Raw genomic sequence first — 12952 nt, forward strand, 5'->3', positions numbered from 1 at the left:
ATCCTATTTGTGTCGCAGCTTGGACACAAGTTTCCCATATTCCTGTCACATATTCCTACCTCATAGCACCAGGTAGTGGGAAAAGTAAGAACTACATCCAGACTCCCAGCCAGGTGCTAAAAATATAGCCTAAAGATCAAAGATGCCCAATAATCCTGTGTGGGAGCAAGTCCACTTAACGCTGGCTTTGTGTGAAACGTTCCTCTTAAAGCCATAATCCCCCTTTCCCTGGCCGGAGGGGGGTGAAATCACAGAATCCCAGAATGTCAGGGGTTGGAAGGGACCTGGAAAGCTCAAGTTTCTTCTCAAATTTAAGTGGAACCTCCTGTGTTCCAGTTTGTACCCATTACCTCTTGTCCTATGATTGGTTGTCACTGAGAAGAGCCTGGCTCCATCCTCCTGGCTCCATCCTCCTGACACTCCCCCTTTCCATATTGATCCCCATGAATGAGTCACCCCTCAGTCTCCTCTTGTCCAGCTCCAGAGCCCCAGCTCCCTCAGCCTTTCCTCACACGGGAGATGCTCCACTCCCTTCAGCATCTTGGTGGCTGCGCTGGACTCTCTGCAGCAGTTCCCTGTCCTGCTGGAACTGAGGGGCCACAACTGGACACAAGATTCCAGGTGTGGTCTCCCCAGGGCAGAGCAGAGGGGCAGGAGAACCTCTCTGACCTACTGACCACCCCCTTCTAATCCACCCCAGGTCCCATTGGCTTCCTGGCCACAAGGGCCCAGTGCTGGCTCATGGTCACCCTGCTGCCCCCAGGACCCCCAGGTCCCTTTCCCCTACTCTGCTCTCTAATAGGTCATTTGCCAACTTACACTGGAACCTGGGGTTGTTCCTGCCCAGATTCAAGACGCTACACTTGCCCTTGTTCTATTTCATTAAATTTCTCCCCATTCAACTCTCCAGCCCGTCCAGGTCTCTGGATGGCAGCACAGCTTCCAGTGTCACCACTCCTCCCAGCTTGGTGCCATCAGCAAACTTGCTGACAGTCACTCTATTCCCTCATCCAAGTCATTGATGAATATATTGAATAATACTGGTCCAGCACTGCCCCCTGATGCACTGCACTGGATACAGGCCTCAACTGGACTCTGCCCCATTGACCACGACTCTCTGGCTTCTTCCTTCAGCCAGCTCACAGTCCACCTCACTACTTGATCGTCCAGACCGCACTCCCTCAGTTCAGCTGTGAGGATGCTGTGGGAGACTGTGTCAAATGCCTCACTCAAGTCAAGGTAGATCACGTCCACCGCTCTGCCATCATCCATCCACCTTGTTATGTCCTCATAAAAGTCAATGAGGTTGGTCAAGCACGACTTCCCCTTGGTGAAGCCATGTTGACTGCCCCTAATGACCCTCTTATCCCTGATATGCCTTGAGATGGCACCAAGGATAAGTCGTTCCATCACTTTTCCAGGGATGGAGGTGAGGCTGACCGGTCTATAGTTACTCGGGTCCTCCTTCTTGCCCTTTCTGAAGACTGGAGTGACATTTGCTTTCCTCCAGTCCTCAGGCACCTCTCCCGTTTCCCAAGACTTGGCAAAGATGATGGAGAGCGGTCCAGCAATGACCTCAGCCAGCTCCCTCAGCACCCGTGGGTGCATCCCATCCAGACCCATGGATTTATGGATGTCCGGATTGCCTAACTGCTCCCTAACCCAGTCCTCATCAACCCACGCAAACTCCTCCACTGTCCTGCCTTCCTCTGGGGCCTCAGCGGCACGGGATCCTCAGGACAGCCTCCAGCAGAGCAGACAGAGACAAAGAAGGCATTCAGTAACTCTGCCTTCTCTGTGTCTTCTGTCACCAGGGCACCCACCCCATTCATCAGTGGGCCTGCATTGCCTTTGGTGTTAGTTTTATCTGCCATGTATTTGAAAAAGCTCTTTTTGTTGTCCTTGACCCCTCTTGCCAGCTTTAATTCTAAGGAGGCCTTAGCTTTCCTAGTTGCCACCCTACACCCTCCGACAACAGCCTTATATTCTCCCCAAGTGGCCAGCCCCTCCTTCCACGATCTATGAACTCTCCTCTTGCACTTGAGCACACCCAGCAGTTCCCTGTTTAACCACGCAGGTCTCCTGGCTCCCTTCCTTGACTTCTTGTGTGTCAGGATGCTCTGATCTTGTGCCCCATAGAACCAGTCCCTGAACACTGACCAACTATCTTGGGCCCCTTTACCTTCAAGCAGCCTTTCCCATGGGATTTCCCCCAGCAATTGCCTGAAAAGGCCAAAGTTTGCCCTGCTGAAGTCCAGGGTTGCAATTCTGCTTGTTATTCTGTTCCTGCCACATGAAATCATGAACTCCACCATTTCGTGGTCGCTGCAACCCAGGCAGCCCTCAACCTTTACCGCTTCAACCAGACCCTCCTTGTTGGTGAGGATGAGGTCCACAGTGCACCTCTCCTAGTCAGCTCCTCCATCCTTCGCATCAGAACGTTATCGTCAAGGCACTGGAGGAACCTCCTAGACTGTGGCTGGCCAGCCAAGTAGTCCTTCCAACAGACATCAGGGAAGTTCAAATCCCCCACCACAACCAGGGCCTGTGATTGCGAGGCTGCTCTCAGCTGTCTGTAGAGGCCTCATCAGCTTCCTCAAAGTTGAAATGAGGTTGATACTCGAGAAAGATGGAGAGATGTGGATCTTTCCTGCCCTTCAGCTTCATCCTCAGGGTGTCAGTGCCCATCCTTGACCCTTGGGAGTGGGGAGGATGCTCCAAAACAAAGCACCAAAGCAGGATGACAGTTCTTGGGAGAGGGGACAGCTCACGTGTGCTCTGGCCTGGCACTTTTTCATCACAGGGGTGTCTCTTTGTCACAAATGAGCGTCACTTGCTGCACAGGGTCCTGCCCACACATTCAGGCACAGTCTAGACTGTGGCTGGCCAGCCAAGTAGGCCTTCCAACAAACATCAGGGAAGGCAAAATCCCCCACCACAACCAGGGCCTGTGATTGCGAGGCTGCCCGCGCATTCAGCACCACGAAAAAGCAGCAGTAAAAACAGACAAAAGGTCCCAGCAGCAAAGGCAGAGACACCGAGTAATACAAATTCAATGTGAGGTGAAGGCTCCTGCACAGACCCCGGGCAGGTTTTCAAGCCAAGATGAGCAGAGCCAATAAAATCAGCTCCACTTTTATGGATCTGCAAAACCTCTCCTGGCTGTGCTGCCTGCAGGGACCCAGAGGGTCACCCTTTGGACAACCAGGACATGTTTCCCTGGGTTCTCCTGGGACCAAACAAGGAAAACGTGGAGAATCGGCATGAGCACCTTCTTTTTTGACTCAAGGGATTGCTCCCAGAGCGAGATCCTCTCTGTGGGTGTAAAAGGAGAAGGCTACAGACAAGAAGATGGTTGGGAAAGAACAGACCCAAACCCAACAGCACCACACAACCAAGGCCCCTTCCAGGAAAACCTTCCAGAAGGAGATTTAACAACACCCATACCATCCCTGCCGCTGCTCAAACGTTGGCCAAATCCCTGCTCTGAAGAGGAATCGCCGAGGCTGAGCAACAGTCATGGCATCCCCTCCGCTCCAGCGCTATTTCCGCAACCGAGTGTACGCCAGGAACGCCAGAGCTGAAATTGCAGCGATGCCCACGAGGTGTGACAGGGACGGTCTGATGCTGTACCCACAGGGGACTATGACCTCAGACGAGTCAAAAACCGGAGGGTTTCCGAGGAGATTTTCTCCATCTTGGAGGCTGCTGCCCGCCCTGAGCTGGGTGCTGGGGTAATGGTCCACACGGACCTCATGGGTGCCCAGGGAGGTGCTGGCCCAGCTCGAAGGTGGAGAAGAGTCTCCGCTTGCTCCAGGTTTCTCCTTTTCCCTGGCGTTTTCATGGGCTGCTGGAGCAGAACATCCTAAGGAGACTCTGGAGAGCGTTTCTCCCGAGCTGGAGCTATCTGCACTCATCAAGAGCGGGTCACTGCTGAAGGTGAGGCTACCAAATGACCTGGAATGGTGGCCACTGGGTCCCCGAGAGCTTGGGCACCTGCCAGCCGCTTCTGGGCTCTCTCCAGGCATGGACAGGAGGACATCCGGCTTGCTGGGCTCCACATCGCCCTCCACGCTGCCCCAAGGCGCCCAGATGGTCGTGGCAGAGCTCACCCGGGACGTCGTCCTCCCAGGCGTGACTTCAAAGCTTCCTGCGACTGTCGGAATCGGGACCGTCGAGGCTGGGAGCACCTTTAGGAGACAATGAGAGGGGCTGGGTGCTACAGGGAGCACCCACATCACACCACAAACCCACTTCAGTGCTCAAGAACCACGTCTGCAGCCGCTAATAGCGAGTTCAGGTCACAGGTAACTGCCAGGGCCGGGAGGGCGAGCAGGGCAGGGAGGTGTTTGGGCTCTGAGGAGATACAGGAAGGAGAAAAGGGGAGACAAACTGCAAGGAGAGGGGTGGGAAGAGGCACCTGGAAGCCAAGAGACTGACTGGCAAGTCGAGGAGGGGAAATATGTAGTCAAAGCCTTACAGACCTTCTCCCGTGCTACAAAATACAGTATCTGCACAGGAGCGTGAACACAGTGGGGAAAAAAGCCCTTGAATAAACCACCACCAGCTCAAAATCTTAACAGCGCAGCAGAAAATCTTCTAGATAGGGGGAGTCTGCAAGGACCTGAATGAAATGCAACAGGAAACATCACCTACTTTCTCCTCCGTGGGCACGGAACGGGGGCCGCTGGCCGTCTCCCCCGCGGGCAGATATTGTTCTTGCACAGGAGGCTTCAGGGAGGTGTCGCAGGACAGGGAAGCGTCTCTGGGCACAAGGGTAGCAACCAGGGTACTTGTTTCTGTTGAACTGTCTGTCAGGGAGAAAACAAATTGTGTTAATCACGAGACCTAAAAGGTGAGTTTTGCTTTTCCTCAAGGATGCTGCAACAGGATCCTCCCGGAGCTGAGGAGGGTTCGTGGGGAGCAGGGCCCAGCGTGACTGGGTGCTGCCTGCGTGGCCCTGGTTCTGCCGCGGCACTCAAGCTCTCCCGGTAGGTGCAGCTAAACCAGATGGCACCAGCAAAACCAGTACACCCAGTCTGTTCCTCCCTTCCAGAGCAGGGTGTCCCCAGGCTGCTGAAATGGGGGATGCAGACATTTAATTGGGGTGTTTTACATCAGAAATGAGGCAAGTGCCTCTGCCAAGCCTTGGGCACAACGTTGAGCCAAAAATACAGCGAGCAACAACAACTGGAGAAAAAACCTGGGGAAAACAAGCAACTGAGCTGGATTTCTGCACAACCCAACCTCACTCCCCTCCTGGGGGAGGTCACTGTGCCCAGGGATGGGTGACAAGAGCAGAGAGCCACTCTCTGCACCACCAGGAGTGCTCATGGGCCACCAAGGCAGACACCACCTCAGGTTGTCCTGTACCAACAGCTGCAGCTGCCACCGTTCTTTGGAGGGTCCCCACAGCCTCCAGTGGGGCTCTACCCCACACCTGCACCTTCTCTGCCACTCTCCACCCTCCTTATCAAGCAGGATGGGCACCGAACAGCACCTACAACCCCGCTCCCTGTCAGCATGGCAGATACACGGCTCTGTGGGGAGCAAACCCACCTCTGTCTGCTTCGTGCTCTCGCAGCATCTCAACACGCTTCTGCTCCGCATCAAACTGCTGCTGTATGAGCAGGGGGCTGCGCACGTCCACGAAGCTGCTCGGGGGCCCGTCGTGCTCAGAACTGGGCACAGCCTGTTGTTTTGGCGGTGAGTCTGGGGGCTGCACCCCCCTGCTGCGAGCAGATTCCTCCGGCCTCGGGGGCGACTCGGTGGACATATAGAAATTCTCTTCGGGCTCGTTCCTGGGCTGCTGGGGGCCACCCGCAGCACCCGCAGCCTTCGGCAGCAGGGAGCTGCCCAGACCCAAGCCCGGCACACCGCGGTGCAGGTGGTTGGCGTTCCCAAAACACCCGTTATCCACACACACCGGGTGCTGCTGGCGGCTCAGCCAGTCCCGGCCCTGATCGGAGGTGGTGGTCGATGGCACAGCCACGGTGCCAGCCCTGGGGGGTCCTGCTGCCACCTGCACAGCCTCGGTGGGGTGCGGGAGATGTCCCTCTCCATCATGCCCATCGCTGGATCTGTCATGGACTGTGCTCCCAGGTGGAGGTGGCTGGGGACTCTCTTGCTCCAGCTTTTTGGGGAGCTGGAAAGAAATGAGCTGCGTTAAATCGTTCTAAATACTCTGCTCCGGTGAGAGACCCCCCTGCAGTGCTGGTCCAGCTCTGGGTCCTCAGCACAGGACACACATGGACCTGCTGGAGAGGGGCCAGAGAAGCCACAGAAATGACCCGAGGCTGGAACAGCTCTGCTGGGAGGACAGGCTGAGAGAGTTGGGGTGTTCAGCTGGAGAAGAGAAGCTCTGGGGAGGCCTTAGTGTGGCCTTTCCAGACTTAAAAGGGGCCAATAAGAAAGATGGAGGCAGACTTTGGAGCAGGGCCTGTTGTGATAGGACAAGGGGTGATGGTTTTAAACTCAAGGAGGGAGATTCAGGCTGGACATGAGGAAGAAATTGTTGTCCCTGAGGGTGGTGAGAGCCTGGCCCAGGTTGGGCAGAGAGGTGGTGGCTGAACCATCCCTGGAGACATCCCAGGCCAGGCTGGACGGGGCTCTGAGCAACCTGAGCTGGTGAAGATGTCCCTGTCATGGCAGGGGGGGCACTGGGGGAGCTGGGAAGGTCCCTTCCAACCCAAACTCTTCTGTGACTCTTTGATTTTATGAAATTGCTGTGCCAGGATAAGGTGATCTGGGATCTCTGGCGTGTCCCAAACCCCAACCCAGTGCCACATGTGAGTCTGGTGATTAGGGGTGTCTCCTTGGCCCAGCTCACAGGAGCCCCACATGGGATCAGTGAGCCCAGACTCACAGAGCAGACCCTCAACTCCCACCTGTGGAGGGGAAGCAGGAGAGGGGAGCAGCTATAGGGCCATATGTAGGCTATAAGTGACCAGATGCAGCAAACACACAGCAGGTATCACCAGCGAAAGCCTGCTTGGGGTGTCCCTCAACAGTTACCCTATCACAGGCTCCCCATGCACCCACGCGCCAGCCCAAAAGGGACCTTTGTGTCCCCATCTGACACATGCCCCGCTCACCGATTCCTGCACTGGGGCCCTGGCGTCCAGGTCTGTACTCGTGATGGTGGCATTGGGCAGGAGAGGCGAGCGGCCACCGACGGGCAGGTCTCGGCACGGCTGCTCTGCCAATGGGGCGCCCAAAACAGGGTTTGGCCCTGGGGACGGCGTTTGGGCAGCGCTGGAGACGGCAGGACGGGCAGCGCTGGCCGCAGGAGGGGGGGAGGCAGCGGCGGGAGCTGCGGGACCTGGAAGAGCCAAGGAGGTTTGTGAGTGGGGACACTGGGGGAAAAGCCGAGGAGGCAGAGGATGAGTGTGGGGCCAAGGCAGCCCCTCATGTGCCCTCGCTCTGTCCCCACAGCAACTTCCATTCATCCCACTGCCCAGGGCAGTGGTGGAGTCACCATCCCTGGAGGGGTTGAACAGATGTGGAGATGAGGTTCTCAGGTAGTGCCAGGGGTGCGATAATGCTTGTGTTTCTAAATATCTTTTTTTTTTTTCTTTTCAGATTAACAGTAGAGAGCTATTCAGCTTATTTAGCGATGAGTTAAAGGCTGGATTTGTGGGGAGAGGAGACGGCATTTGGTGATCAGTGTTTCTAGCTATCATAAGGACACTGTAGCCAGTTCTATTCAAATTCCTAAGCTAGAAAGGCTGTAGTTACACCTGGGTAGTGTGGAAGAGTCTGAAAAAGAGCCTGTCTTAATGTGACCTGGCTGGTGCTGCTTTCTGACGGAACTGTGGGTGCTCCTAATGTTCTGCAGATCCTGCTCCACACCTGCACCTGTCACTTAATTCACAGAATCATTTTGGTTGGAAAAGACCCTCAAGATGATTGTTTCTAACCATTAACCCACCCCGGCACTGCCCCATGTCCCGAGAACCTCATGTCCGTCTGTCCAACCCTCCAGGGATGGTGACTCCAGCACTGCCCTGGGCAGCCTGTTCCAATGCCCAACAGCCCTTTGGGGAAGAAACTGTCCCCCAAATCCAACCTCAACCTCCCCTGGCGCAACCTGAGGCGTTTTCCTCTCATCCTTAGGGTCTCTTCCACCCAAAATGATTCTATGATTCCATCATCTTTCCATCTCCCCTCCAGGTGACAAACCCAACGCCAACCAAACCACCTACCAACAATGACCCCACCAAGGTCTATAGGAGCCTGGCCTTTTCTAGAGGGGGACACCACCTTTGTGTCCCCATCTCCACCAGCCCCCCAGGACAGCACCCGATGACACCAAAACCACCTACGGGGTTGCCAGGAGTCGTACACGCGCTGCAGCTCGTCGGCCAGATCCCCGGCGTTGTTGTGGCGCAGCGCGGCGATCAGGTCCTGCACCCAGCCCTGCCGGCACCGCAGGTACTGGTAGAACCTATAGGCGGTCGCTTGGCTCCCTCGCGTCTCCTCCCGTGTGTGCAGTTCATCCTAAAAGAAAACACAGAGCGGGTCTAAGAGGTCTGGCTTAGAGGTAAGGCTTAACATGCATAGGTTGCTTAAGATATAGATGGAAGGAGCGCGGCAGGGCGCGGGAAAGCGGGTGATTACTCTGTCGGCGTCAGTCAGGCAGCTGAGGGAATCGGCCAGAGACGCCACACGGATGTTCTTGAAGCTCCCGAGGTTCTGGATAATGTATTTGTAGACTTTGTCCTCGGCAAAACCCATCTCGCTTCAGCACCTGCCGAGACTTGACGCGAGCAGCAACGCTGGGCTTATCTTTAGGAGCTTGGGCTTGTCTATAGGAGCGTGGCCTTTTCTAGAGGGGGATTCCTGGGCGGAAACAGCGCAAATTAAAAACACTCGGGTTAAAGTTCAACGCGCGTCTCTCCGCTTTCAGAAATCCAAATTTCCTTCCGCGATTGCGCCGGGGAACGCACTGAGCCCGCCCCACGCTGCGCGTCGCCGCCGCTGATTGGTTGCTGCCTACGCCCGTCGCGGTGATAGACAGGCGTTGTGAGGGGGGGCGCTGCCCACCTTCTCCTCCCCGTTACCTCATGGCGGCGGGACGGAGGCCGGGCCCTCCCCTCCAAAAGGGCTCCGCCGCAGGGGGCAGGCACGGAGGGGACGCCCCACTCCGGTACGGGCAGTGGGACGGGGAACAGACGCCCCTCCGGTACCGGCAGGTGGCAGCACCGTAACGGCAACGTCCCCGACCCGGGTACCTGGCGGAGGGATCCCGCTGTGGCCCCGCCCCTCGCCCCGCCCCCTGCCCCGCCCGCCCTGTCAGCGCAGCGCGCCCTCATGCAGCCGCACCATGGCGGCGGCGGCGGGACCCGCGGGCGGGCGGCGGGGGCGCCGCTGAGGGCCGGCAGCCCCGCGGCGGGGTGCTGAGGGGCGGCGGTGCCTCCCGAGCCCCCTTCCCTCCCTTCCCCACCACCACCGCCTCCCACTCCCGACCTTTTCCATGGTCGCGGCCGCCTCGCCGCGCCGTCGTACCGGAGCCTTTAGGGCGGCGGCGGGAGCAGCGAGGGAGGAGCAGCGGGCCCGGCCCGGCCCCGCAGGTGAGCGAGCGGCCCCGCGACGGGGAGGCGGTGGGGACGGGGCCGGGGTTGTTATGGCGACGCGGGGGCGCCTGAGGCGGGGGGAACGCCGGGCGGGGCCTCTCCGGGCGGCGCCCACGCGTGTCCGCGGCCTCTCGTCCCCAAAGCGGCTCCTCGCGGCTCTTGGCCTAGACCGGGGGTTTAAGGCTGATTTTCGGGAGGGTGCGCCAGCCTCGGGGCTCATGGCGTGCGCTGGCCCGTGGGAGGTGCCCCCACGCCGGGGCTGTATCTCTTCCGTGGTCCCAGGGCTGCGTCCCTTCCGTGGTCCCAGGGCTGCGTCCCCTCTGTATCCCCAGGGCTGCGTCCCCTCTGTATCCCCAGGGCTGCGTCCCCTCTGTATCCCCAGGGCTGCGTCCCCTCTGTATCCCCAGGGCTGCGTCCCCTCTGTATCCCCAGGGCTGCGTCCCCTCTGTATCCCCAAGGCTGTGTCCCTTCCGTGGTCCCAGGGCTGCGTCCCCTCTGTATCCCCAGAGCTGCGTGCCCTCTGTATCCCCAGGGCTGTGTCCCTTCCGTGGTCCCAGGGCTGCGTCCCCTCTGTATCCCCAGGGCTGTGTCACCTCCTCAGCGGTGTCACTGACACCCCAACTGGGAACCCACGCACTCCCACGCTGGGGAAGCCGCGTCCTCCTCGCTTATTCCTGATCTTGGATGTCATCGAGGCTTGGAAAATGTGACAGGAAGGAAGGGAGGCTTTTTTCCCCCCCCCACTTTTTGCTAAATATGGCCTGACGTTCAAATCCAAATACTGCCGTGAAAAAGGAATCCCGGCCCCTGTTTGTCGGAGGAGGGAAAAATGATGTTTTCTGGCTTTTGGGCTGCGAGGTTCCAGCTGGGAAGTTTCGCAAGGAGCAGCGGGGTCCTCGCCGAGAGCCTCAGGAATTTACTTTTCTTGTTCACAGGACGCTCTCCGCAGCATTTTATGCTAAAAAAAAAAAATTAGTCATCCCTTCTCTGCTTGTCCGTAGCTGGAGCTTGTTGCGAACATGTGGGATGCTTTGAAAATATTTAGGGATTTTTCCTCCCCCATGCAAGGAGAAACAAACGGGACGCAGGCAAATAGATCTGCATCTCCAGCAGGAGTTTTTCACCTTTCTTTAATTCCTGTTGCTGCAGCGGCCGGTGGCAGGGGAGGAGGTGCCCGGGGTGGCTGCAGCCGATCCAGGGAGCTGCCGGCTGTGCGAGGAGGATTAATGGCTCTCCCTGTCAAGAATCGGATGCAAACTCATGCCATTATTCCCACTGTGAGGTTGGGAAAGCAGCTTAATGATGAGAAAAGGGACTCTGGGGACGGTCATGGTGCTGCCAGCTCCCTCATTGACTTCTGCCGTGGCCAAGGTGGAGAGGCAGGAATTTTGGGGGGGGGGGCACAGATCACAGCTTTGAGAGCTGGGGGGCTGTGTGGGAGAGACTTGTCTGTGCTGGGCAGAAAATGGGCACTGGCACCTCCCCCGTCTGTGCGTTGAAGAGGTTTTTGGGGGGTTTTCTGTAGGAAGCTTCAGGGCTTTTGCCTGATCTTTATAAAAACAGTTTGTTAAAGCCAGGGGTGGGAGGGGGGGGATGCTGGGAGGTGCTGAAAATAGATGTTTCCCGTTTCCAGGAGCATTGCTGCCCTGGCGTTGGTGCGGCTGTATTGTTTGCGAGCTAATAGGACACATAGCTCTGCTTTGCTGAAATGTCACTCTCGAATAACTGATGCTTTGTGTGGAGCTGCGATACTGGTCCAAGTCCAACATCAACATCCTTGTGGAAGAGCAGTTTGAATTCCCTCTCTCCCCGTCTCCTCCAGACGACGACTGACATCTATTTTCCTCAAATCCTCTGTGTTTGCGGCAGGATGGCGGATCCTGATCCGGCGGGAAGGGCGCAGGTTGCGTGACCTCTGCCGTAACCACTTTGGGTAAGGCTGTGCTGAGCCATGGTTGCGTGGTCGTGGTCTGCGTGATGCCTCGAAACCCTGCACAGTGTGGGGCGGGTGATTTCGGGTTGAACAGAGCGCCTGTATGCTCCTATAGTGTCAGGAGTAGTTTAGCAGACACACAAAACGCTGGCTGGTGCGTTACTCTTGGCATTACATGGGAACGAGCTCAGCCCTCACGGCTGCTTTCTAGTTTCATTCACAAATTGCGTTTTCCTCTTGAAATAAACCAAATCCCCCAGCTTTCCTGTTGCGGTGAAAATCACTTGAACACAACCAGGTCCGCGGGCATCTCCTGCGGACAGGAAGAAACCCTAGAGCGGAGAGGTAGGAAATGTCCGTGTTTTATCGCAGTGGGCTGATTCATCTCCCTGCTCTTAACTCTTTCCCTCCTGCTTTTGGGGAGATCCAGCTGTTTTGCTTTCAGGCTCAGAGGTGGAGGCAAATATCACCAGCTCGTTCTCTAACTGGATTGCCAAGTGCTGCTGCTCCATGCTGGGTTTTGTACGTTGTGTTGATGCGGTTTGGGGTGGAAAAGGGCTGGGCTGTTAGGGGTGTGTGGTTATCTGAATCGGATAACCAGAACATCAGCACTCACATTAGGAAGGATTAATATTTAATATATGGGGTATGAACCATGGTGCATAATCACTATCTGAAGGGCTTAGGCAGAGATTTACCGATAAGCAAGTGATTCCCGAATTGTTCAGAACGATTTCTTGAGTCTTCCTTGGGAGCAGCTGGTCCTGGATATCGCTAGAGACTGGTCTGAGCCTGTTCTTCCTGTGTCTATCAGGTTTACAAGTGGGTAGAGTGGCTTTCATCACGAGTGCTTTCTTCTCATTAAACTTACAAAAAATGCTGGAAACACTTTTCTCAGATGCAACTCACGTGGGTTTCCTGTAAACAGTGCTTGAAACTTCTGTGTGTAGCCAGAGCTCGTGGGGAAACCTGTCTTGGGCTTGGTGGACACTGTCACTGTCACATCTGCCCAGCCATGAATGCGGAACTGGCTCATTCCCACCACTCTCTGGCTACTGTCTTCAGGAGGCCTTGAATTCCACCTGTGTGCCCACCCTGGTTCTGGAAACCCTTGTGACGGTGACGCTGCTCCCCACGTTGACCCACGTGTGTTTTTTTGCAGCATAAGGTACGTGTTAACGTCCCCCTTCCCGCTCTGCCGTGAGTCAAAACTCACCCAACTGAAAGCATCAGCCGTGGCCGTCAAACCCGCTTTTGCTGTGGTTATATTAATACATGCGGAACCATGGTGTTTATGGTGGCTGCAGGTTTGATGGTGGAAATCAAAACAACTGAGTGTGGGTTGGGTTTTGGCAAGTTGGTCACATGGGAAATCCTGGTGGCTACTGTGACAGGCGTGGAGGTTAGAAATCTTTTAAAAAATGGACTGAGAACTGCTTTTTTT

The 12952-nt window shown here is 56.4% G+C and overlaps 2 protein-coding genes across 4 annotated transcripts in view; one reads left to right on the plus strand and one right to left on the minus strand.

The window, feature by feature from the left end:
- Window positions 1-874: 874 nt before the first annotated feature.
- Window positions 875-8897, minus strand: MAVS (mitochondrial antiviral signaling protein). Of its 3 annotated transcripts, none has more exons than XR_014183921.1 (7): window positions 8620-8897; window positions 8325-8499; window positions 7095-7321; window positions 5560-6145; window positions 4657-4811; window positions 3182-4190; window positions 875-2223 (listed from the first exon to the last, which is right to left on the minus strand). XR_014183921.1 is itself a non-coding variant. In XM_082051170.1 (6 exons), the coding sequence occupies exons 1-6, from the start codon at window positions 8734-8736 to the stop codon at window positions 3543-3545; spliced, it is 1908 nt and encodes a 635-aa protein (XP_081907296.1). In that variant the 5' UTR covers window positions 8737-8897; the 3' UTR covers window positions 2860-3542. The 3 variants fall into 3 exon arrangements, 1 of the variants encoding a protein (XP_081907296.1); XR_014183922.1 differs by having other exon boundaries at window positions 875-1959; window positions 2940-4190; XM_082051170.1 differs by lacking the exon at window positions 875-2223 and having other exon boundaries at window positions 2860-4190.
- A 399-nt stretch (window positions 8898-9296) lies between these two features.
- PTPRA (protein tyrosine phosphatase receptor type A) overlaps window positions 9297-12952 on the plus strand; it is a 130644-nt gene continuing 126988 nt past the window's right edge. The window contains exon 1 of the mRNA XM_082050210.1: window positions 9297-9572. The gene's annotated coding sequence lies outside the window, so the exon portion shown is untranslated. The remainder of the gene's footprint in view (window positions 9573-12952) is intronic.

The sequence above is a fragment of the Streptopelia decaocto genome (assembly GCF_964273445.1).
Source record: "Streptopelia decaocto genome assembly, chromosome: 4".
NCBI classification, from domain to species: domain Eukaryota; kingdom Metazoa; phylum Chordata; class Aves; order Columbiformes; family Columbidae; genus Streptopelia; species Streptopelia decaocto.